General features: G+C 39.1%; 1 protein-coding gene across 1 annotated transcript in view; it reads right to left on the reverse strand.

Annotated features, from left to right (window-relative positions):
• Positions 1-1118: 1118 nt before the first annotated feature.
• The window catches only part of LOC119739847, a 64896-nt gene continuing 38466 nt past the window's right edge, over positions 1119-27548 (reverse strand). Inside the window, exons 6-21 of the mRNA XM_038214952.1 lie at positions 22771-22851; positions 22154-22273; positions 15372-15486; positions 14104-14272; positions 12903-13031; positions 12611-12713; positions 12224-12405; positions 10908-11094; positions 10208-10252; positions 9853-9932; positions 9120-9256; positions 8749-8921; positions 8043-8220; positions 7251-7854; positions 6038-6109; positions 1119-5303 (exon numbers count right to left, since the gene is read on the reverse strand). Coding sequence (XP_038070880.1) covers positions 5174-5303; positions 6038-6109; positions 7251-7854; positions 8043-8220; positions 8749-8921; positions 9120-9256; positions 9853-9932; positions 10208-10252; positions 10908-11094; positions 12224-12405; positions 12611-12713; positions 12903-13031; positions 14104-14272; positions 15372-15486; positions 22154-22273; positions 22771-22851 — 2505 coding nt within the window. The 3' untranslated portion in view covers positions 1119-5173. The remainder of the gene's footprint in view (positions 5304-6037; positions 6110-7250; positions 7855-8042; positions 8221-8748; positions 8922-9119; positions 9257-9852; positions 9933-10207; positions 10253-10907; positions 11095-12223; positions 12406-12610; positions 12714-12902; positions 13032-14103; positions 14273-15371; positions 15487-22153; positions 22274-22770; positions 22852-27548) is intronic.

The raw sequence follows: 27548 nt of genomic DNA on the forward strand, positions 1-27548 counted from the left end.
ACAAAAAAATGAATTTTTTTCAAACTTGCTAGAAAGATGCCTAATGTACCCTAGAACACATTTCAATTGATTGATCCGTGCTCCTCTGACTTCCAATTGCATTGCTGCATTGTTTGGAGACAAGTCATGTTTTGGCCAAATTTTGATAAAAATGTAAGGCTAACCCCTTGCATTTTTTTCAATTTTGACCAAAAAATGAAATTCCTTCAAACTTGCTAGAAAGATGCCTAATATGCCCTAGAACACATTTCAATTGATTGATTCGTGCTCCTCTGACTTCCAAAGGAATTTCTGCATTGTTTGGAGAAAAGTCAACTTTTGGCCAAATTTGGATAAAAATGTAAGGCTAATCCCTTGCATTTTTTTTTCAATTTGACCAAAAAATGAAATTCCTTCAAACTTGCTAGAAAGATGCCTAATGTACCCTAGAACGCATTTCAATTAGTTGATTGGTGCTCCTTTGACTTCCAAAGGAATTTCTGCATTGTTTGGAGAAAAGTCAACTTTTGGCCAAATTTGGATAAAAATGTAAGGCTTACCCCTTGCATTTTTTTTCAATTTGACAAAAAATGAAATTCCTTCAAACTTGCTAGAAAGATGCCTAATGTACCCTAGAACACATTTCAACTAGTTTATTGGTGCATCTCTGACTTCCAATTGCATTTCTGCATTGTTTGGAGAAAAGTCAACTTTTGGCTAAATTTGGATAAAAATGTAAGGCTAACCCCTTGCATTATTTCAATTTTGACCAAAAAATGAAATTCCTTCAAACTTGCTAGAAAGATGCCTAAGGGACCCTAGAACACATTCCAGTTAAATTTCTGTACAGATGTTCTATTCAAAAGAAAAGTGCGTTGAGTATTTGGAGAAAAGTCCATTTCTGGCCAAATTTGACTCAAAATGTAAGGTTAACCCCTTGCATTTTTAGTCTTATTTGCACCCAAAATTGACTTTTCTTTAAACAACTCAACTGATATTTAAAATAGGGAGTATGAAATCACAGGCATTGGTGGGATCGCAAAATCAATTTAAAACCCAATCAATTTGAAGTTCATCCTCTGGCAAACCTATTCGTCCATTCAGTAAGTACACAATCATCAAGCAGTCCTCCACAAAACTTTTAAAATTTATACCTTTTAATCCTTCCTTTCCCCATTATTTTTTTGTTAATACTTGTGGTATAAATCATTCATTCATTCAAAAAAAAGGAGAAAATCCTACATACTTAAGCAATCGCACAAAAATGAATGACCATTTGTTGAAACCACCAGCTTTTATGCCATCTCGTTTCTGGACAAAAGCGGCCAAAGTTGGTAAACAATTAAATTAAGTAAAGCCAAGTATCATTTGACGAAATTTAAACTTACAACACCGTTTTTCTTAAAGCATTGATTTCTTTTAAAGACATTAGTGGGAAGTCTCGTTGCAGCTTTTAAAATCACAAAAGTGGCTTAATATTTGTAGGTTTGGTTATTAAAAAGTGATAAAAAATACCAGTAAAAAATAGCACTTTTCTTGAGTTTTACCTATAAGTTAACTGTGTTTACAATCATCAGCCCTTAAGTCAGGTCTTTCATATAATTAAAATCAATTGAACAAATTTGCATACACATAAATCAGTTATTCTTTACAAATGTACTGAGAATATTCGTACAAACTACACCTATATAGGTAAAATGTATTGAAGATAAAACAGAACTTAACTGTTGAGCATAATAGTCAAAATTAGTTTTTGAAATTTCCTTTTTTTTTAATGCACTCAAAAATACAAGCTTTGCTTCGTTCTTCGTTTTTCGTTATGTCTGCTTTATTGTCAGCGGCAGACAGTATTGCACATTTGCAAAACTGATTTTGGAAAAAAAAGGAAAAACAAACACTAGTCAATTTCTCAAAAATACTAAAATTGTAAAAGCAATTGTGGTGGTGGGAATGATAGGGCATCAAAATGGTGATTAACGGGGTGTTCTCGGGAGAAAAATATGGCTCCAACAAAAAAAAAATTGGTGGGAAATGGGGGTGAACAAACTTTCAAATCTTTGAAAAAAAAACAGCACCATTTCTAGTCATTCCAAAATCGGAATTTTCAGATTTAAATTAACTTGATTGTGGAAACATTAAGTTTACTTGTGAAGGGCGAGATGAAAACAAAACCAAACAATTGGGATGGTTGGGAAATGGTGACTGAAGAATATTCCTTGCAATCAACGTCCAATTTTTACACAAATTTTGAACACTTACAGGGAGGGAAGCCAAACAAATAGGCCTGGATTTACCAAAAACAACAATGTTGACGTCATAATACTGGCAATGCTTTTACATCTGCAATCGTATGAAATGGCCTAGGACAAAGCGGGCAAAAAAATGTAATAATCAACATTTGATTGGAATTGTAAAGTAATTACATGTATCTACAAATCATGGGCACCATTTACTCAACACAAAATCACTTCATTTTAAATCAACAAAATAAACACAGTAAAGTACCTGTATTTCATATATTAAAATTGAAAAACATGATTGAGACAGTTAAAGTTTGCTGAATCAGACATGTCGGTGGTATGTGCCTGTTTGCTTCGTGATTACAGCACAACATTTTAAGCCACTGATTTTTGTTTTCAATCTCTGTATAATAAACTTTGCAATCTTAAATGGTGGGATACACATGTACAATCACTGTGATGTACCTAACGTTCTTAAGGAACGCAAAACTGCAAGAGAAAACCTAATAGAAAGTGTCATTAGGTAGAAAAAAGGTCTCCACAAAAATATGCCAAAAATACTCTGAAAGTTTGGTAAAAGCTATAGTTGAACTATTTCATAAAGGCAGGGAAAAAGGGCGACATTAAGCATTTAAAGCCAAATTGTGGGACTACTGGGTTAGATTTTTAGAGATTGCGATTCTATTCTCCCTCTGAATAAAAGTGTCTTCACTTTGGTTCATCTTTAAAAAAGAACCATATTATTTCATTTTCAAATGTTGAATTTTTGGTCATGCTTACGTTATAAAATTTGACAAAGAGCTTTTTGTACATTTTTTTGTTTGGCACAATGTTTATGTACACTTTTCTTCAAGACGACTGCTTATATAGTTTACTAATAAAAACCTTCTCCCGACATTTTAAGAAAACTTTAACTAAAACAAGAAAAAATCATGCCTTATGACAGACTGATATATGCATAAAAAAGAAACCCAAAGAAATATACAAAAAAGTAACAACTTTGGTGGGCTGTGGGATACACGGGCAACAAACTGCAAAAACACATCTTTGTATAATAACTGCAAAATTGATGTGAATATCCAAGTATTTGTTTCAACTGATCAGATGCCAGAGTCTGTTTTAAAACCAAAAGGCACTTGCCCCTGGTTCCAATCACCGGAATAGACTGTTGGGACTGAGCAGGGCACCACTTTCTGTGGAGCGACAAACAACAAGTTGAGAAAAGTTTGTTCTCATGACACTGAACAGGGACTTACGAGTCAAAATATCCAGGAATGTTGCTCCTTAAGCAGCTCTGTGAATTTATCAAAAGGACAATAACCAACTCTTTTCAAACTTTTTAGCCATCAGCCCTGTACTTTACACAACCTTTCATGGAATCCTTTTCATCAATCTTTCAGAAACATAGTTTTGTAGTCTCCAAGCAACTGCACAAACATCTAAGCGTATGCACAGGCACTTCACGGTGAACGTAAGCGTACAAGGGGAGGAGTGCAGCTATACATGTACCGTGTACGTAGCATGTGCAGGCACTTTAATACTTGTTTATTTCCCACACTTGTGAAATCATTGAAGATGACTAATGTGATGCAAAACTTTTGAAAAAAAGCTACCTTTTTAAAAAGTTACCATTTGTGTTTCTAGGCCTATCTGTTTTTCCGTTTACTTTAACATACCATGTTGTTCTCAGTATGCCCAAATATGCTAAATGTAATGTCATTTTTACTAAAACAAAAGAGTCATTTTTTCCCCTTCTGAATGAGGGCCACACTAGAAAAGAAAAAGTACACTGCCATTTTGCATATACCAGTATTCCATGTGCATGTAACATTTTTGCATTGACGGGCAAAACGGCATAAGCAGAACAGCATATTTAGACACTTTACTTGCTGTACATTTACTGTCTAAATTTCGTCAGTAAGTAATCATGCCAAACACACTACTTCCATCAATTTAAAAAATATACTTTTAGATAACAAAAATTAAGTAATGATATAGATTTTTAGTACCGGTGGTGAAATACAGACAAGAAAAGATTCACATACTTTGCTTGCTTTAAAAAAAAATTGCCTTCCCGAAATGACAACTCTACAGTGCAATCTCAGAAAGAGAGAGAGAAAAAAAGGTGAAATTGTAAGATAGAAAGTAAATTAAAGATCATTCTGCAGTCGTCACAACAAAAATAAAATGCACATTTATCTAAGTACAAATACTAATGCAAAGGGACAGCCAACAGGTCAAAGGTCATCATGGGTCATTGACCTCAACCAGGTTTTTTGTCTCTGTGTACTAATCATGTACTCTGTTGACATCCAGGAAAGATTCCTCGTACAAAGGGGACAAAAGGCTGTAGAGAAATTCCTCAAAACGTGCCTCATGAAACTGCTGAAATGTGGCATATTCGTGGTACAATCTTCAACTTAATACCAAGCAATGTTTGCATTTCTATAGTTGATTTTGTTAACTCTTAAGAAATATTTGCTGAATAAATACATCCAAGGATTTCAAATGAGGTATTTGACATCTTTCAAGTCCGTTCAACAATGCATTACCCAGTCGGCTACGTGTTATTTGTTTTGGCTCTTGATAGGCTTCTTTATTACATAACTTAACAAATTTTAGAAATGAAACATTTTCTTCAACAAGTTCTTTAAGTCAAGAGGGTACACTATCAAATTAGAACAAGAGTAACATTTGCAGGGTGCTTAAGTCACAGGGCATAGCACATATATGTATACAACAAGTTTCATCCATTTCATCCTGGTTATTTTTTTTGAGGGTTTTCTTTGCAACTTTTCCCCATGGTCTGCGACTTTTCCCCATGGTTGGAAACTGTATTAACCCAGACTCCATGCTGCTGTCCTATAACTTGTGGGCTGGGTCGAAGGTCACAAGTTGATGTCAAAGTTCACAGGTTGGGGTGTCAAAGTTCACACGTGAGAGGTCATTGTGTACTAGCTGGTTACTGTCATGGTGAAGATTAGGTAAATGGTAAACTGGATTAACGTGATGACTACCAGGAATGTGCCGAAGGATTTGATGCCACCGCTCCCTCGCTTGACGATGTGAAGCGGAACTAAGACCCTGGAGGAGAGGAAGAGGAGAGAAAAGACAGGGTGAGACAAGAAGATACGGTCCTTTCCTAGAGTGGTCTTTTGAGGGGGGGGGCACTTTATAACACAGAGCAGAAATACTGTGGAAGCAACCGTTTGCCGAATAAAATAATTCTAAAGTTCTGAATTACATGTAGATACATAAAAAGTTCAATATTTGAAACAGTTAGGAGAGACAGTATTGACTGTTGCAGTTGTTGGTTTTACACATTTCCAGGGTCTGGTGAAGGGAACATTAACACAAGTAGTTCACTTGACCCAAAACTTTATTTGCTTCTTATACTAGCGTAGCTGGTTGAGAGTGACTCTGAAATGCTGGTTATTAACAGGTGAATACACAATAATGGAACCTGAGATTATACTCTACCCAAGAGAAAAAGTGTAACTACAAAGATTTTGCTCAACTGCAGGACAGTCTCACATTCAACACATTTCATAAAAAAATGGTAACAATAAATATATAAAAAATAACCAGAATTTTTAACCCAACCACCAACTGTATATTTAGTTGCACGACGCTTAAAGGCATATAGGATCTTTGGATTTAAGGGATATTAATTTATAGCTGACATTGTTCCACTGAGTTGGTCATTCTTTTGTGTCCATTGTGCTGGAAAAACACACAAAAATGCTGTTTTTCAACAGTCAAAGTGCAGGTCGCAGAATCTGTTGTGCATAGAGCCCATAGGTAACAGTTTGACTTACCCTTTTATAAAAACAAATATTAAGGCTGATATAACGAGAAACTCCAAAAATGATACAGCGGGAGACTGCTTTCTGGAAAAGACAAAAATAAAAATAGAAGACAGAATTACTATTCCTATATCATTCAATATTCAATTTACAAAAACAGAAAGAAAATGCAGAACACGTTTAGGTAAGTTTGACAGTATTAACAAAAACACATACGTGCACACGCAACCATGCATAAAAGAGGTCCATTGTACACCACTTAAAGAAGACCCATGCACGTATATGGAATAATTGCTTTTTCAAGTTTATATTAAAAAATAAAAGGTTCACTGTTTTTCTGGAAAGATAAAATAAAAATCAAAATAAATATTGTGTTTGGTTAAGTTGAGTTTGGGTTTAGGTCGAGTTTGGGTTGTAGGGGTCAATTTATGTATCCAAGCATGCACTCAGCAAGCAGCATTCAATGTTGCAGTCGAGGTACTGGTGATGGATCTTTAGTCATCACAAGACTTCATAAGACTTCACAAGTCAATCACAAGTCAATCACAAGTCAATCATAAGTCATCTAAATCCAAGTCAAGTCACAAGCTATTCATACAACCGTGACAAAAATGCGTTACTTTGTTTTTGGTCCTCCTGCTACCTGTGACTGGACTTAATTGAGTTATGATCGACATGTGACTGGAGTTGTGATGTCCTTAAGATCTATCACAAGTACCTCCTTAAAACACTGGTGTCATTCTCAATCTATTCAAGCATGCACAAAAAGGGAGACTCATGAACGGTTACCACACTACCTGAGATAACTGTACAAGCTGGACGGACAGAGAGTAAGAAACGTGGGAGGGGGAGGAAGGGGGAACAAAGAAAAACAGGAACATTATTATCATGATCGAGTGACATGAAACATGTAATACAAACATGCAGCACAGTATGTTACACAACACGTACATGTATTAAGTGAAACGATGTGTGATATTATAGTGCAGTTAATAAATACAGATTTAATGATTAATTTATTTAGAACATTTACATCCCTTAATAAAAATAGAATTGTTTAAAAAGGCTCAAAAGATTCAATTCTTCGGTCCTTTCCTTGGTCTGTTGCCATTTATGGTTTTCACCATTTATATTTGATACAGTTTATAAAAAACAAAAGCATTCTAGAGATGCTGTTCACCACTTTGAAAATCTATGCATCCTGGAAACTCTGTATTATACTTACTTAAAAACTGGAACGGGGTCGATCTGTCGAATCTGCAGTAGACCTGGGTCGTTTTTCAAATGCCGGCCCAAAATGTCCTTTCCGTCCACTGACCTCAGTTTTTTTGGAACCCGGTGGGGATTCACATGGGGCTCTAGGGCCCCTCCCGCCACCCTGGGCTGTTCAGCCCTATTAGGGGCGGGGTTATTGAGTTGCTGCCCCTCCTGTGGGGGCGCTTTCAGACCGTCCAGGTGACCGTGCCGTCGGTGCATGCCGCGGGGAATGTCTAGTTCATTATTAGGGTCAGCAAAGACCCTTTCCTGATACTCTGCCCCTTCTTCCGCGCCTCTGTCATCACTATCGGCTTCATGAGGGCGCTTTACGTTTCCTTCCCTGCCCACCTCTTGCTCGCCGTGTGCCTTATTGTAGTCCGCCTCGTGGCCAAACTCATCAAATCGTGCATTGACGGCGCCAGGGTTGCTGTTACCGTGGTTCACAATAATTCCGTCACCATCACCGAAATCGTCAGCGTCTGGGAGCTTCTGCGCAGTATATTCCGCCTGCTTGATCTCGGCGTCACTGAGTTCACGGATCTCTTCAGTCATCCATATACCATGCAGCTCATCTTTGAATTGCAAAAAATAAAAATAGAAAGTCAGATTTGTGCTGCCAGTGCATGGTCAATCCAGGATATTCCTGGTATCAGTCAAATGCCATACAAATATAAAAAACACTCAGCCACAGCGTCAAACTGGGGAGGGGGAGAGCCCCCATCGGTTATGCTGCCCCTGGAAATGACATATCTATTTTTACCATTTTTGCCGTCCTTTTTCTTGAAATCCATCCATCCTTGTGGCTTAGGCTCTGTCAGGAAGACTTGAACTGTGTAAGGGAACGGTTCCTTGACTCCCCTCTGAAACAATACCAGCGTCCACAGGCCTGGCTCCAATGGGCCACAGTTCAGGGTGTTCATGTACCGCACGGTATCAGACTATAAATTGGGGTGATCAATACAAATTGACATGTATTACAAACAATAGTATCATGTATATGCTAACATTCACAAGCCATTACTGGGGTAGCATCATGATCATGAGTAGCTAGTACTTGTACACTCTGTGCTCCTTTCACGTACAACACGTACGACGCTTAATGGCAATCGTTATATTAGTCTATGTAACGAAAGCTCTGGTGTGATTTTAACTGCATTCAAGGCTCAATTTTATGGCACAAGATTTCCTCAGTAAGCACCGATGTTTACAATGTATGTGTGTACAAGCTTTAGGACATGTAACTCCACCTAGTGAAATCACTATGTCAAAGGTTTCAGTCAATCACAGGTCAATCATGAATGTATCTGGGTTTGTATAAGTATAAGTATCTGGATTTGAAGTATAAACAAATGCCAATGAAATCAGAGATAAAAACTGGCCTGTTAAGTCATACTGACAAGAGATGGGCTTTGCATACTACATAAGTACTCCACATTGATTCCCCCCTCCCTGTACTGGTTTCCCACCTTTTGCACGGATGCGTGCGGTGTCTTCCATGTAATGATGACCTCTACCAGACACTTGATCTCGCCCTGTGGATCCACCAGGCTTGCGTTGAAGTGAAGCTTCTTAGAATCCTTGTTGAGCGGGAAGGAAGCGTAGGAGAAACTATCGGGCGAACGACCCTCAAAACTATCATCTGTGCATCCAATCAAATGAAGACGTTTGAAAGAAGGCAAAAATAAGCTGCTTAGTACAGAAATTTACTAAGCACAAAAACGGGTAACGGCCAAATGTCATGTGATCACATTGCTTGTGACTGGTTCCCAGTTCATTTTTTGCTTAGCACGAAAATCTGCTGAGCAGTATTTAAGCAACAACCTGTATCCATTCTTACCAGGTAACGATTCCACTTCATTGCATGTTGGTGCTGGCATAATCTTCTCATTAATATTGATGAATGACGCCATGTACAATGAGGCCCCTCCCGCCTCCTCTGTAGCTAGAGGGAGCCCTCCCTTCACTTGCGTTTTCCTATCAAAAACAGAAAAACAAAATCCATCCTAAATAAGCCTCAAATACACTTAAAAACCTTTCAAATAGTAAGTTTGCCCCAACAAGTGATTTTTTTTGTTTTTGTTTATGAAATGCATGAGCCAAAATGTTAACAGGTAATTACTATTGCAAACTTCAAACAAGCTTAATTTTGCAAAGAAAAGCAACCTTGAAAAATTTAACTGTCAAAATGGCAAAGATCTGCATTTTAAAAATTCCAGCAAGCTACCCAGAAGAGGTTATATTTTGGACAAAATAAACCACATATAGACTATTCCGGCAACGGCCATTATTTGAAGTGGCACCGTCGTGCCAGTCGTGCTCAGGTAGAGGCCAATAGAGTTACCAAAATGCGCACGCATCTCGTCTTCATGAACTAGTGTGGCGTGCACAAGAGCGTCGCCGGAATCCGCTATAGCTGTCATATTTTCCCCTTAAAATATAACCTGGCCTATTTTTTTTCATTTTCTTTCCACAAATTTCACGCAATCCTGTTTTCGAAAGATTCCTCAATATTGGTGTAACACACATCTATTACTTCTGACCATTGTGTGTCTTTGCTATTTCTTTCTTACGATGCCTCTGCAGGTTTTGTTGTCAGATGTAATCCCTTGATGTGTCCTCGACTGAAACACTGGGTTCGACTCTGTGGCACCTGTTGAAAAAGCGGTCAGAATAATCAACAAAATTGCCTTCATCTACTTACAATTAAGAGATAAGAGAGTAGGTTCACTTCAATAATGCACGAATATATAAATAAACATTACAAATGTCAAAATCCTGTATCCAACATAACATATGCATTGTAGATGTCTATATTACACACATTTCCGCCGTAAATGTAAAATGTGTCCCTAATCTGACTTTTGACCAGTTTTTTTTCTTCAGGATTGCGATTGGTAAATATTCCATTTTGATTGATCTACTTACAAATGAGGCCCTCAGTACTCTTCGCTCCCCAGTTTTTATTTCCACCTGAAGGAACAAAACATCATTAGAAGAGTTGAAATAATCAGATACAACTTTTTACTTGAATTGTACATGTACATTAAGGGCAGACCACCCCAGACAAATCTGAAGTTAGAATGACGAATAAGGGAGAATAAATAGTCAAACAAGATGCTTTCCCGTGTGTTTTCACAGAGTACAATATAAAATCAGGAAAACCATTTTGAAAGCAATCTTTACTCAAGCATCGCATGTCGACATAAAAAAAGAAGTGAGATCTGATTAAAGAAAAGCAATGGTGTCCAAACAGTCAGGGCAAACATGGCGGCAGGTCTCCCTTAACCAAACAGGGAACAAAAGAAGGAAAGGATTGGGTCCTCATGAGTATAGTAAAAATGAGCGGGGTGTGTGGGCGAGCATGTAAACACCGGCAATCGTGGACATAGGACAAATGGGTTTAGGGCACAAACAATACGTCCATGATTGACCGATAGTCCACGAATGAAATTTATATACAAAACCAATGAGAGCTGTTGCTAAAAAGTACAAACAAAGGAATGAAGATTAGGGACAATAGGGGGTCCACGATTAACACAGCTGTATGTGTGTGTGCGTGGTGATGGGGTGGGGGTGGGGGTGGGGGTGGGGAAGGGGCGCAGTGGGAGGGTTCAATCCAACTTACCAGAGAGAAATCGATCCAGTAGCGCAAGTCTTTGACGAGTCTGTTCTTTGTGTTGTAGATGGGCTGACAGCAAGGGTCTAGCGGCAGGAGCTGGGGGAAAATACGCAGCTTACGTATCGCCTCAATCTCCACCTCTGAGGCATAGAGGGCGCCATACTCTGACTGCAGGGCGAGGGTCACTAACTGCCTGTTGGAGCAAAATCAATGGATGATTATTATAAACATGAAAGTTCACATGTGCAATTCCAGAAATGGTAATGTCTGTGACAAAGCCAATTAAGCACGATATCTAATTAAAGTTTCAGAAAAAATGATCCCAACTCCTAGTCTGTAATTTCCTTGAACATTACTACATGATGGATGACATATTCAGACTTATTCTTGAATTTTTAATGTACAAAAAAAGTCTGATTAGTATTGTCTGTGATGCTGGAATTGCCCAATGTAAAAAAAAATACAAATATACAATTTTTTGTTGTTTTGTTTTCTTTTTTTTTTAATTTAAGAAAATTCCATCTTTATAACAATTCTGAAAGAAATGATAGATTCAGCAATGATTTCGAAAAAAAAAAAATGCTCAACAATATTGCAAAAGGTCAGCTTCGCATACGAAATGAACCCACAACCTGACAAGTGAGTTAGTAATAAACCAGGGAATATTTAGCTAAGTTTTAATTAAATACCAAGCACACGGATTAAATCAAATGCGCTTGGCGGATTATTCATCCCCCCACCTTCCGGGGCACTGAACGTCTGAGTCGTCTTGTTACAAAGTCTCAATAATTCCTCCAGGGTATTGGATGCTCAGCTGCTAAGCTGCCGTTCATGAGCCAGGAACGCGGGCTTCAGCATGTTTAACTGAGATGCTTGTATAACCAAATGCTAGGGAACTAATAATCGAAGTAATCCATTTTGCGTGTAACCTGGGAATTCAATTTCAGGGAAACATTCTGTGAGACTACAGGGCCTGTATGAGATGAAATTACTGATGCTGTTAACTGCAGTGATTGTGGTATGATCATTGGATTCACTGGCTCAAGTGACAACCAAATAAGCTTGTGACGTAAGTTTTAAGTTGCTTTGATAGTCTGAATGTCTGAAACTTTTTGTTAATTTCTTTCCTATCTGAGTCAGCTTTGTGTCCAAACACTACTATCCTACTCATTCAAGGCACTCACTGAGCACAACCATCATGCTTAACTGTGATTAATGTAATAAAACTTATAAGTCAGTATATTTAGGGACTTTGAAAGACTCCCTACAATACTGGTCGAGAGTCACCTGACCACTGAGCATGCCCAGATGAATTAACTTACCTCACAAACTCCTCGGTGATGCGCGTCTTTAGAAGATCGGAGTAATACTTTCCAGAGCTCAACTCCAAGGCAAATAGGCGGACCGGGTTGGTGACAACTCCATCAAACTTACGAGCAAAGAAGAGATTGTGGGCCAAGTTTCCTATCGTGTCGATGTCTTGAGCTTCAAAGGTCCCTGGACCCTGCAGATATTCAATTTGTTTCATTAAAATCTTATCGTGAGCCGACAAATCAATTAAATAAGAGCAAATTAGGAAATAATTCACAAAGGGGGACTTACTACGGTTTTTCCAACCTCTGCTGTTTCTACGACTTTCAGTTTATCTTTGGAAGGAATTTTTTTTATGAACCTGCGACGTTGTAACAAATCTGAAACTATCAGTATACCTGTCCACAGAAATCAATGTCTTCGGTGTGACGGCAGAAACCGCGGTCGTCCTTCCGAGCAAACGACTTCAGGTGATGCAGGTTATAATGGATGTATGTTTCCCTGTATGAAAACCAAAGCAGGAAGCATGTTGGATTAGCTACAAGAAAAGGTTTTCTTGAGAAACGGGACCTGTGACATTTTAACAAAATTACTCACAGGTCATCAGAAATACTTTTGAGCAATATGCTTCATTTTTGTCTTTAAAATTTAAGTGAAAGTCTTCAAAAGTCCATTTAGTTTCAACTTTACCTGTATGGAGAGATCTTGAGCATGGAGGCCATGTAGGATTCGTCTGGAATAATACTAGTCATGCTGAAATACTGGATACTATCCATCTTAGGCCCGCGCTTGTGACCAACAACCAAATCGGTGAAATCCCTGGGAGGGGGGGGGGGGAACAATAATAAATTCTAATTCCAAGTTTTTATAAGCCCTCACAGTGCTTGTGACAGAGTTGGAGTAAGCTTCTGTGGTCACCTGACTAAAGTCCTGATCCAATAGGATTAGTACTAAAAATCTTCTTATTTGGAGATTGGAGTGCGCATGGCACATATGGCGCGATGTGGCGCAGAAAGCAGTGGTGCTGGATAAAAGTGTTTAAAACCAGTCAGTGTTTTATCAACCACTTAAAACCACCCACGTGGCGGGCTCTCCCAATAGGAATGAGTATACTGTCTAAGGTATTTATGAACAGTGATTCATAAATACCTCAGACAGTTTAGCTATTCATATTGGTCGAGAGCCTGTCACGTGGCCGGTCTTAAACGGATGATAAAGACATGGCTAGCTGGTCTTAAACACTTTTCCAGTGTCACAATAAAATGTGGACTCCTAAAAATCCAGTGCCTCTTACCGTTTCATTGGTTGAACGTTCACAATCCTAACGTAGGCATGCGCAACACTACAAACGAGTCAGAATTTTACAGTTCTAAATTCAAAACGCAACGCCCCAGGTGCGTTCTGCGTGACATCGCGCAGAACATGTTACGCGCGCGTCAATCTCCATAAAAGGGTTGTTTACATCTTACTCGCCAGCTGAACACTCCATTATTTTGCTAGAGGGATGTTTCAAAAAGCATAAAGTGAACTTGTTGAACAAAATCGGGATTTTTTGAACGAATAATTTGATATATTTTTACGGATAAGGTATTTATGAATGGGAATAAATATGTGCTCGGTCGGTATTTATCACTCTGTTTAATACCGCTTAGAGTCTGGGTGCTGATAATTACCCTCGCCTCCGGCTCGGGTAATTATCAGCACCCAGACTCTAAGCGGTATTAAACGAGTGATAAAAACCTCCGGAGCACACATTTATTCCCTTATTAAAATTGGGCACAGAAATATATAACAATATTAAAATTTCATTTCTTCAATTTCTGTCCCTATACGTCTTTACCTTGAGTACTTTTCAGCCTTGTAATGAACATCCACTATAAAAACGAATTACCTGGAAAAGACAGCCCATTGTGAAGCGCTGTGCATATCAGTCCATGCAGGCCGTCTACCACGAGTTGAGACGTTGTATACATGACCCCCACAGCCGTACCAGACAGTGAAGTCTGTTGGTTTGTCAGACCGATCGTTCCAATTGCCATTCTGCCTCATAAAGTTAGAACCTGACGTTGGATTTAAAAAGAAGTAAAAATGATGAAGGCTGAAGGTGGATGTGAATTTTGCAAATTTTTATAGGCAAGAAGTCATACACCCCAACTAATCATCGAAAAATAATCTTTAATGCCAAAATTAATCTGAAACCTTTGCAGGATATTCTAGAAATATTCGTGATCACCAACTTACAAAAAAACAAAGAAAAAACTTTTCACCCTCACACATTGTTTTTTGGTTGTGTCTAAAGTTCAAGCTCTGCACAGAAGCATCTGGTTTGGACAGAGCACTTGACATTTTCTAACAATTTTCAATTCATTAACTTAACTCTCTGCTTTAATCCTGAATCTAATACAGGAAAGTGCCTATGTTTATTGCATGGGGTAGGTTGTCAAGTACTTCAAGGAATTCATGCAAAGATAACAGCAATCCTCAGATAAGCCCACGAGGAGTGCCCTGATATCATCTGAGACATCCCTCAACTCACTCCATTAGCAGTCATTTCAAAGTCTTCCCTGAATCGGCTTTTTGAATCCCTCCAACGTCACTCAATGTTGAGGATATTGGTATTTCCGGGCAAGTAGCCAAACAAGTGCACTTAGAGTCAGGGGCTTATGCAGAGAGCCTGCATACGTGTAGGTGCACCCAGGGCAAGATAAAGTGTATGGTGTTATGAAACACTCAAAAGTTCAGATCTTGAAGTATTAAATTCTACAAGACAATAGTCTCAGACCCATTGTAACCCCCTTCCAGTTCAATGCCTTCTGCAGAATAAAATTCACAATGTCAACATTTTGTGTTTTCACTTTTAAGCACATTACATCAGAGTTGTAGTCAAGTCATCACAACTTAATTTTGCTTGTCAATGACATGTCAATCACAAGCCAATCACAAGCCAAAAAATAGCCAATCACAAGTCAATCATGATCCAATCACAAGCCAATCTCAAGCCAATCACAAGGTAATCTCAAGCCAATCATAAGCCAATGGCTAGCCAATGGCTAGCCAATGGCTAGCCAATCAAGAGCCAATCACAAACCAATCACAAGCCAACTACAAGTCAATCCTTAGTCAATCACAAGCCAATCTTGAGCAACATCAAACACTAACCTCTCGCTGATGCCAACATGGCTGCCACGTCGTCCACGTCTCTGATTGGAAGATCTGACCCGCTCAGGTTAATGACGAAATCCCAGGCCCCCATCCTAAGTAGCTCCTCAAAACCCTGTCGATGGAATAAGAAACATGAAAAAAAATAAGATGCTCTGATACATATTCTCAATCTTATACTGGAAAAACATATCCTTGCACCTTGCACCAAACATATCCCCCCCCCCTGACGGATTTTTGTGAAAGATTTATATTCAGAAACTATTTCCATAAATGGTTAGAGAATTCTGACATGACCACACACAAAAAAAAAAAAAAGGAAACCAAGTTGCAAAACCATTATAATGTGAGCACTGTGAAAATCGGCATAGATTTTCCAGTATGCACAATAATGGTCAGTTTTGAACAGCGCCCCCACTTGGAAGACGGTACAAGTGAGGAAGCACAGTGAGTAAATATATATTGGCTCATTTTTCCATGGATGGACAGAAAATACTGCCTGATATAAACGTGCCCCCAAAAAACAAAAACCTTGAAAATACCTTCTCAGAAATTCAAAGGACAAATTAAGATTGGTCAAAACTTAGCTATCAAAAGTTTAAACAAATCCAAGGAGGCTCTTCAGTTCTTCAATAATACTGCCCCATAGATACACACACGTGTGTAAATAGAGTATTTTTCTGATACTCTTCCTTGACATTTTCATTTCACAGATGCTACCATTAAAAATATTACGTTATCAAGTAAACGTCGCTAGCCTATCGATTTAAACATGGTCAGAGCAGCCCACTTGTTTACTACAACAAGGACCCTCGCAATAAGTAGTTGAAGAGTTGTTAGCGGAGCCCTCCCCCTCCTGATAACAGGTCTATTCCATCAGCGGCTCCCACGGAGAAACGCATTTATATAATTGAAATACGAACTGATCCGGGCTATTTGTCACCGTTGTCATGACAAAAGATAAATTGCCTCCTTCCGCGGTAGAAAAAATCTCTCGGCAAGTCGGTGAAAATTGACAAGGATTTATGAAATTTTAATGGTTGAACATGGTTGGAGATGGCGCGGCTGGTTTTGCTGAAGCGTGGGTTGCGGTACTGTTGAAACACACTCGGTGCTTAAATAATGCACTCGTTATAATGCGATTAGAAGATTTCCAAAAATGTACCAAATAATTGATGTACTTTGTGTAACTGTGGATGCTAGATTAGGTTCTGTCGACAACAATTAACAATTTATCATCCAAGGTTATGCATTAGGTTATTGCTTTTAAATAAATGTTATATTTTATTTTACAGTATTTAATGAAAATCGAATACTACTTCAAAAATAAAGCGTCTTGCTGATTCTCCAGTCAATCTAAAATATTTCACCTCAGTCCTTGTTCTACGCTAATAGGGCTGCAGGGTTCTGCAAACGAATCCTCGATGTTGAAAATAACCCGTGGCAATTTCTAATTCGTCTTTGGGATAGGGTAACATGTCTAAAGCAGGTACTTTCTCTTGTAAGAAGATCCCGCAATCATCAAGTCTCTTGTGCTTTCTCAATTGTCAGACCAAATACACTCTGCTGCAAAGCAGAGATCAAAGATGATGTTGCATACCTTGAGACGGCATTAAGAGTCGTGTAACTTTACACCCGAACAAACGCACACACAATACATTTCAGAGAACGTGTAAAATATCCTTGTAAATCCTGAATGATTACACATTATTTACTGACTTGCGAGGAAGTTTGCCTTAATCTACAGTCTTCAATGCGAGGGACAGGCTTCAATGTGAAGGAGAAAAAACATTGATTTTGGATACTTTGGGCGTCCCTTGGGACGAGCATTGCCTGCAAGATCACATCGTTGGAAACGGAGAATGCAGAAATATTATTCCAAGGCTTGTTTTTGTCCAAGGGAGGGGACTCGAGGCTTCAGTAGCCCCCTGTGCTTGATGCAACGGTGCAATCGGGCATGAGATGGCCGTGCTACGGCCCTCTTGAAGTGATGGGGGGGGGGGGAGGATGGGACGGGACGGGACTGAAATGCAAAGTGACGGCGTGCTGTTTCACATGTTTCAGTTTTTCTTTTTTCTCTCCAGTGATCCGATGTGATGACAATATCAACAGTGCTCCGGATTTTGATTTGTTTGCTTAAGCAGGGGAGCGACAACTGTCAGAATGGAATGAACCAATTTTAAAGTGCTACTAAGAAGAATTTTTTTTTTTTTTTAATTGGCAGTCAAGAAATAAGGCTACAACTGGCTACAATGAAATGCACTCTGCATAAAATACTTTGCTAGCTTACCAACAAGATGTGCTGACAAAAAAGTAAGATCATCTCAATGTTTTTGTTAATTAATACGCTTCACAAATGAGTTTGAATATTTCCTTGTGTAAATCTCGGAATCGTGTGCACAGCCATTCACCCACACTCGACCACCGAGCACCCTGCAGACACTCCACAGGATTCACTGAATATTCAATGAACCCTCCTGGAACACCAAAGCAAACAAACACGGCCGTAACATCAAATGGAAACTCTTCAATCTTCAAAACCTCAGTGCGGATCCCTTTTGGCTTTTGGCTTTTTGGTCAGGTATCACGTACGTGCTCACGACATCCATGCCAAAAAACTGTAACAAGGCATTACAGATGGGTATCTGGGGGGCAAACTCAGACCATAAATTTCCTCTTGGTGTCATGTTCGGAGCTGGATCCATTACTGGTGAATGCTTAATTTAAAGAGAGGTGTTTTTTATGTTTGCTTCTTTTTCCTTGTGTTTCTCAATCTAGGAAAATCAATTTGGAAGTTGTGGAAACTGGTCCAATGTCCCCTTGGGGTAATGAAATGCATGAGAAGTGGGATGGTTAGTTTTCAGGGCATTTTCTATTTTCTTGTCTTTTTGTTTTCAATTATTGATGAGTTGCCAGAACAAGCTGTGCTGGTTTTCTGCCCCCACCAGAATTATTTTTTGTTGTAAATTGGCTGAAAAAAAAAGGAAATTTGTTGTCCCTGAAAATTTGTCCTCCTGTCCCCTGTGGGCAAAATGCACCTGCTTGTTTTTCCTCTTTCTTCCCCCTTCCTTCATATTTCTTTTACGAGGAGGATTCCTATATCACTTCTTTTCTTCTGGGAACGGCCGACTTTAAGCCTGACCTATTATTCAAGTTCCGGCTGCCTTTCCCACCAGTAGACTCTCCCCTACCTCCCCCCCCCACCCCTGGGGGCTCTCTCCGACACGCTCTACCTCCAAACACAACCCCAGGGAAGTGGGGCAGGTGCGTCCTAAGTCACAATTCACTTAAGACAGGCTTGAAAGCAGACTATGCCTGGTCCTTCTTTTTTTTGGGGGGGGGGGGGGTGAGGCTGCCACTCAGTTGTTGTGTACATGTTCTACACACATGTAGATTTTGCTGTCATCATGGTTTTCACTGAGGCCTACCAGTACATGAACATTGAGATGTTCAATCTATTCCTCTGTGGGTTGGGATAGGGGTGGAGATAGGGGTGGGGGTAGGGGTAGGTGTGGGGGTGGTTGAGCAAAATCAAGAGGGACACCACAAACTACAGTTGTTCCTCAGATAAACACTTGATACTTTGACATTTGATATCGCACCCATGTTACCTGAGAGCTCAAGTACATGTGTACATGTACCAGTAGCTACTGACATGAGGTCCACGTCTCTCATCTTCAGTGGGTAAGTTCATGGAGGTAGGACCGTGAGTGAATGTACCGTATTTGACAAGACTGCTACTTCATCGTGATTAACATAATGTTTCCATTGAGGGCAGTGATTCCATTTATCTCTCTCTCTCTTTTTTGGTACAGATTTTTTGAGGTTTTCTGTTTTTGTATTTAGGTTTTTTTTTTTTGGGGGGGGGGCTAAAACCATTTAATTCACTTAAACTTAGTCATACGGTAGGTATTTAACGATACATTGCAAATGAAAATCACAATATGAGAATGCCACTATGTATATAGTATGTAGCATCACAATACAAATATCTGTAAAGCAACAATTGGCAATGAATAAATGAGGAAAAAGACAGAGGCCTTCAGTCAACACAAGCCCACATTTAACAAGACATCCTGCAATTGTAAAAAAAAAATAACCATGAAAACAAGGCACCGCTGGAAACCGCTGGAAACCACTGGAAACCGCTGTGGTTTTTAATTCATTTGCAATGTCAGAAAATTAAACAAAGTGTTGAAAAATTATGGATGATTATTTATAAATTGATGCAAAGGTGCCAACAGTTGCCATAACTACCGGAACTTAAATTGACAATATGTGATACATATCATATATGTCATGATACATCTCGTATTGTGAGAGATGTATACGCACAGCTCAACTTCCAAATGTCATTTATAACGCATTCGACCGTCATTGTATTACAAATACGGCTCTCTAATGAATCTGAGAAACACGTCTTCTTTGAATTTCATGTCACCAGTCCCTTAACCCTCGTCCTATCCTTTTCAAATTGCCGACATGAACATGTCATACAGATGAATTTAGCAGTCGGCCTGAGCACGTGGGACAGCCTACTACTATTATTAACTGAAATTTATTCATTGACGCTAGACATGTTATAAATAAGAAGCTTATCATATTTATTTGAAAGTTATAACACAGCCTGTGAAAATCCCTCCTCCCTTGACAACCTTCGTGTATGTCAAATTTACCGCAACAGCATGCCTGCGAGGCAAATCCTTCTCTCAAATAATGCCCTTGTTTTTTCCTTTGGACAAGGCCGTATTTCACACTGCTCTGTCCAGTAGACCTTATCAATAATTCAGTGTTACATAAACCTACTCAGTGGAGAATACATGTATATAAATCAGGAATTATAGGTTTTTGTACAAGAGAAAAATGTCTTTTTTTAAATCTCTATTCGCAAGCATCAGAGTATATTTCTGGGTTGACTGCCTTTCACACTTTCAAAACATCTCTGTGTTAGACCCAGGTCCAACGTGGAGATTTCACGAACCCCTTCACACTCTAGCTAGAATCAAACATGGCTTCTTCACGGCTAAATTCCAACCCTGGTTGGGAGCAGGGTTGAGAGATACTATGCCAAGGGTGGATCCAGAACACACATTTTTTTTTGGGGGGGGGGGGGTGGGGGCCCCAAAAAGTGGGTCCAAAAATTTAAGAGTGGGGTTGAAAGCTCAAGGGCCCACTTAAGGGCCCCGAAAATTGTTTTGGGCCTAGATGCTCTGTGGTACAATCTGAGGGAATTTCCGACCACTTTAACCACATTTTTTTGAGGACAAGATGGTGGTGTACACAGTGCCTGCCTTTATTGCCACGTCACTTGAAAAAAAAAGTTTCATATTTGGTTTTTTGGGGGGTGGGGGGCATGGCTCCTGTTAGCCCTCCACTGGATCCACCCTTGTTCTACCTGGGTAGAAAATCTACAGCCAACCAGTTGTATACACCGAACTGGTGTAATGATGATGATGCGAGGGCGTGTTGGTCTCAGCCTACGTACTGGTGTAAGCGTGAATGGTATGCCTTGCCTAACCATGTTTGATGGGACCTGTGGTACTTGAAAGTGGGTAGTCGGGACGATAGTGAAAAAAAACTTAAAGAGCTAACTGAAGACTTATCCGTCTTTGAGAACTCTTAACAATGTACTTGTATCATTTGAAGATACCAGTATCTGTTACCGAGAACTCTACACAAAGTGAACTTTGATCATTTCAACAAAATCTCTTTGCTCAGTTGTAAATGTAAAATTAGAGACACCAGTATCTTAAAACGATAGCGCCACTTGACTGTGAAAGTTCTCCAAGCATTTTTGCTAGTGGATGTTCATTCACTTTTTGCTGTGTCACTCGAAGCGAAGAGTTTAATTAGAAAAAAATGTACACAATGTAAAACTCTCTCCACTTGTTTTTTTAAGTTCCTCGCTTAAACCAACTGACCGGAGAAAATAGTCAATTAAATTATCAAGACAATTTCACAGGCGACCCATGTGGTTGACGGGGGAGAAAAAACAGCCAGAGGGTTCTTAAAACTGCGAGGAAAAACACATCAAATTGGAGAATAATTTGGAACGATGGATCAATTCCGAAGACAGGGGGAAAGATGGAGAGGAGAAATAAGAATTGGATGAAACAGTTTGTTGCGGCTTGGCCAAGCGGAGTTAATCTGTGACGACAGTGACAGAACTAAACGGAGATACTCAGCGAACCTTTTGAAAAGGCTGTTGACTTCAAATTTCATGAAACAATAAAATCTAGTCCAAAAACAATTTCCCAGTAAATACTGCAAGCCAAGGAGTATTTTGTCCTAAGCCTCTGGGTAACACATTTATTTCCACCAGACTTCAAGTTCCAATTATACATGTACACGTATGTTCATTTCACACATTTCTTTTTATATTTTTCAAAAGCAATTGGTAACTATTTTTCCAATTCTGCAGCAAAATATGAATATGATTTATTGAAAGCCTGGATCACTGAAACAAAGGGGAATCTTTTACTGTTTCAAAACACTCAATGAAATTTGCTGACACCAGAAAAAAACAAATTAAGTATATTTAAAGGAACGTGCCCCCGGATCCCGTGCCCCCGGATACCCCCCCATAAACAATATGGCCTCAGTACCCCCTTTGTAAAATTGGTGCATCACCAGGAGCCCCCTAGCAGCGTTACATCACTGCTCTCAGACAGTCATGAAAACAAGTGGTTATAAGAGTTACATTGCAGAAGTGTAAACAATATTGTTTTTGTATTGATGTGAGCCTCAATTGTAGGTGTTGGGTAAGGGATAACAAGACAAACCTCAAGTTCAGCTCGGACGATATTGTAGGAACCCCACGAGGCAACAAACGAGCGCTCCTTGGGAAGAACACGGATGTTCTGATAGGAAAAACATATCCTTTCTGCTTTCTCAGCAAGAGCCTGAAAGGTAACAATTGATTTAAGATGAGTTTGGGTTTAAGATTTTGCATTTTCCGAATATTTTTTGCACAAACCTAAATATAGTGGAAGAGGATTTGGCTATATACATGTATCTCTGCCATATCTGAAAAGTTCTCAGAATCTCTGGTGCACGTTCAGAAACAAGGACCCATTCTCTTCCAGAATATAAATCAAATTGTGACAGGAATAAATTAATATTTATATATACAGACTTAAGCCGTTATTGTGCTAGAACCACACTTGGACACACTCATTGTTCCTTCTACCAATAGGGTCACTAAAATGCACACGCGCCTCGACGTTAAAATTGCGCGCCAAATGAGCCTAAAAATGATCCAATCTTGGTAATGGGTTCTCATTACCGAGACTAAATGAGTCTATGGGTTACTATCGGACAAACAAATAAGGACTTATTGTAGTGAGGGTAGGGTTTATTGACCGTTTAACATTAGAATTGGGTAATTTATTGAAATCACCTGTCTGACTTGATCTGCTCTGTAGTCCACGTGGACAACGTAGAAAAAGTAGGGTCGGTAGATGGCTTTTAGTAGTTGCTCCTGCCAGGAATAAAAAGAGAAAATACATTGACTTTAGAATTAAAGAAAAAAATATTAATAAAAATGAATGATTATGCCTTTAAAATATTTATGAGTCAAATGCACTTCTTTATTGCTCAATTTTCCATTATGTCAGAAAGTGACAGTATTTGTAGCTATCCTTTTGTGTTTTCTTTCCGAAAGGGATTTCCATGTATGTAGCTTGGGCCTGAGAGTGGAAAGGATCTAACTTTGCCATTTAATCATGTGATACACTTCTCACATGTGCACTTTTTTTTCATCCCAATTTTTCATTAAAGTCTGAGTATTTCATACACACACTCATTACGTACATTTTTGCAGTATAAATAAACATCACGGATAACAACATTAAACAAATTTGAAACTGCTTTCTTTTTATATTTAATATTAAATTTTAATATTAATATTGGATGGCTGTGAGGCGGATACAAGAATATATTGCACGAGCTACGGTATGACAATATTGCACGAGTCGAAGACGAGTGCAATATTGTCATAGCGAGTGCAATATATTCTTGTATCCACCAAAAACAAGCCATCCAATATTATTATTATTATTTATATCAGGCTGACTTGATCCGCAAGAAGCACAATTCAAGACACTGTCCATTACATCTTTTTCGTTTACATCAAACGTCTTGAAGCTGCCACTGTAATTGTTAACAACAGTGCGCGTATAGCTGGCCTTCTGCGCGCTGCATGCGCGCGGCGTGTTCCGTGTTCGACGGTACGCGCGCGCGCTACGCTCTGTTGAGTGGTTGACAACTGTGACTTTCTATGCTCTTGATCAAGCGGGAACCCGGATTGACAGCAATAACAATGTTATTGCTGTCAACTTTTTATGAAAGCATACAATATGCTGATTTATTTTTACGGCTGGAAGCCTGATATAAATAATAATTTATGGTATTTCTTCAATGAGTACAAAAAGAATACTCCTTATAGACATACATGTATCAGAAGATATCAGACATTTGAGTGCTCAAATGCTCAAAAACAAACATTTCTATTTGATTGTTTTTTTTACATCTCTTCTTCTTAAGAGACAATTTGTGCAAAAAGGAGCTATAGACAATAACAAGCAGATGTTAACAACAGCTACTACATCACAACATTTCATGTAACTAGGAATCCAAATGGATGGGAAACTAATGGGTAAAAATGCATTGATGGTTAATATTTAATCTCCCCTCTCCAGAACAAACACCCTAAAGTACCTATTTACTAGAATTTCTGTTGTAACATCTCACTGGAACTTTTAAAACAGAGAGACGGTGCAACAGATGCTGGGGAAACTGCAAACATATATTAAAGAGCATCAACAAACTTTTGCTTGCTATTTTTTAATTGCTTTTATTACCGGTACATCTGGCTAACGTGGTAATGGTCTATTAATATTAACATCAACTGAAGAACAGATGTACAGAATTGTATGGATTTTTCGTTTGACATGTCAACCCAGGATTAAAAATTCAAATCAAATTTTGGTGAAAATGGATATTATGTTATTGGCCTGTGAGGAAAATGAATGAAAATAAAGGTTGAATGGTAAATTAGAATATTATGTTCGATACATGCACTTTTATACTAGCACGGAAAGGCCAGAACGTAAAAAAAACCCAGACTAATTTCCTTAAAATTAAATTTTTTTTTTTTTTTTAAAGACAAGCCGCTAAAACTTGTTGCACAGTGCACAAACTTCTTTTCAATTGATTCTGAATGGCTATTCACCTGTAGTCATTTCATGCATATGGTCTACACAATGGCCAGATTTGGCCCATTCAGTGGCATTACGGGACAATTTTGCTTCAAATTGTTGGGCAAAGGTGGCAGTTTGGTCCTTCGGTCCCACAAAAAAAGCCAAACTAAACAAACAAAGAATATACACTTTGGTGTTTAATGCCTTCCTGAGTTGTCAAAATTAAGAAATATTCCTTAGCCCCCCCCTTTCCATTCCATCAATCAACTCAAGTCTATTATCAGGATAAGCCTGGCTAAATCCTCCTGCATGCAATGTTCATTAAGGGCCGAGTTAAACCCTTCACTAGTCACTCAATATCCATCGCCTCTTGCACAGTCATAATGTGACAGAAAACCTCGTTTCCGCAGGCTTTACAGTACTGAATTGAAGCACTGGAATAGATAAGTTCCAACAAAACAAGGTAACCTTGTGGTCCAATGGTTACAGTGTTCGACTCACGTGCCGTGGTACGTGGATTTGAACCATGAAAATGAACAAGAAGCTAAAAACAATTCAAGTGTTTGTCCCCTCCTCACCTTCTTTCATAATTTTGGGATTCCTTTGGAGAAATTTGGGTTGTGGATTACGAAAATGATTGAGCTTTGAGCTGCAAATGCGCCATTTCTGTCCTCTTCTTTCCATTTAACTTTCTTTCTCCTTATCTTTGGCAATAGTTCAGAGAAATTCAGGTTGTACAACATGAGAATGACCATGGTAACCTTGCACAGGTGAGCTGAGGTTGTCTGTGTCCGGTGATGTGAGTAAGCATTCCCCCAGCGCTGACACTTACAGCAAATGTGGATGACAGCACCATGCTAGAGTTTATTTTCACTTGTCAAAGTCAAGGACAGCCAGCAGTAAATCAAAGCCAGCAGGAGGGAGGGAGGAATACGAGAGGAATGTGTCAAGCCTAGACGGACATGATGGCCAGTTGGTTTTTAACCTATCATTAGAACATTATTGTCATTTTCAGATTGGATGGTTTTGTGACAGGAAGGAGTCACCCGGTCGTCCCGGTGAATATATCTCAGGTTGAGTGTGTGAGCTACCGGTAGGGGGCTTTGGAAAGCTGGCTGGAATTTCTGGGATGAGCTGGAAAATGCTGAAGATAATTACAGTGTAAAACCTCAGAAGTCAATAAAAACTGTAGATTTGAATCCAGCCTGCTGAGTTTTGGCGCATGGTGCATCTGTCTTTGGGCCAGACACTTTGTCAAAACTTGCTCAACGATTACAATGGGGATCTGTCATGGCATAGAGAGTTACATGTATAAGAGAGGTTTTTGCAAGCAAACAGATATATACAAAAAATGTAGTTAGCATGCCACCACGCACGTATCAGGATGTTGGAATGCAATAACTACGGCACCTCTGCATTAGCGTTGCCATGACGATGACAATCTCTGAAACGATGGATGCAATTAGTTTGGCAAAATATGCTTACATGGACTGTATCGAGCATATCTTTATCTCAAAATCCTGTGATCTGTTATAAGAATACAGAACATCCAAGCACCATGTTTAGCGGAATGCCGCTGTAACAAGCATTGCAGGATCCACTAAAATTGTTCGTAATTAGCGAATGTTCGGTATTGCAATTTTAAGCAATAAATGGACTCTTTGTAATTTTTACCTCAACTTCCATTAAATTAATCACGCAGATAACAATTGGGTAAATTCTAACATGGGAGTCTGTGACTAGACTAGTCAGTGTTTGGTACTACTAAAGACGTTCACATACAAAGAAAACTTGAACTGGTGAGACTTGCACACTCTACTGCCCAGCAAGTACACCGTACATTTGTACATGAAGACATTTTCTGCTTCACTGCTTTCCAATTCGGATGCAGCACGTTTCAATTCACAAACAAGGCAATAAAGCAACTTCAGTATAAGAGTTAAGCCTTGTTAAGTGTGGCGAGAGACAGTGTTTTGGCAGTATACAAATTCACTGTCATGGTGTATACGACCAATACCAGTATCTATACTTATACACATGTACATGTACTTGTAGAGAGCAGTGTTTGTATAAAAGATCATATTAAAGATGTTACTGTGCTACAACACAAAGACAGTACTGGCAGTAAGCCAAGAATTCTGCGCTTACGCAGAATCCTTAGTTATGGGATGTACGCATGCACATGAGCCAAAACCCTGAAATATGCTTACCGTAAGCGCAACATTTTCTGTTACAGCAAGCAGGGATTTATCGCTAACTGTATCAGAGCCATTCATTTTGGCACTCACACTTAACACGCACACCCATCTTTGTAAACATCGGCAATCATGGACCCCTATTGTCCCTAATCCCCATTCCTTTGTTTGTACTCTAACTTTTTAGCAACAGCTCTCATTAATTTTGTACACAAATTTCAATCACAGACTTCCAGTCAATTCGTGGACATTCCTTTGTATTCGTGTAGTTAAGAACAACTGGACATAAAAAACTCATTTTACTCCCACTGTGAACACTCTTTCAACCTAATTTTTTTATCATGATTTCCTAACTCAAAAATATGCCTCCAAACCTGTTTTCCTGAGAGGAGGGAACCTAGTGTGGACGTGACCAAGTCCACAAAGCTTTCACGCTTCCTGCATCGGTGGACCTCTTTTATTCACAGGTCCACAAAGAGTATGTACATGTACACTGCTCTTGGCAAGATAATGCTCTTTGGAAGGCTGGTGACACTCTACAACCTGTTAGTTGCTCTTTCAGTTGACCCTAAACTTGAACATAATTAATCATACTTTTGTTTCATCTTTCTTCACCCGTGCTAATGTTGTGCTTCATCCCTTGGGGCCCATTAACACAAGTCCATGTACGGTACATGTATGCAAGGCAAATAAAACCCAATGTTCTGGGTCCATTATGGTGGAGCTGATGGATGTGTCGGTACTGGTATTTGAGAAAAGCATTAATTACTGTGCATGCAAAA

Source organism: Patiria miniata, unplaced genomic scaffold (assembly GCF_015706575.1).
Source record: "Patiria miniata isolate m_02_andy unplaced genomic scaffold, ASM1570657v1 HiC_scaffold_4, whole genome shotgun sequence".
NCBI classification, from domain to species: domain Eukaryota; kingdom Metazoa; phylum Echinodermata; class Asteroidea; order Valvatida; family Asterinidae; genus Patiria; species Patiria miniata.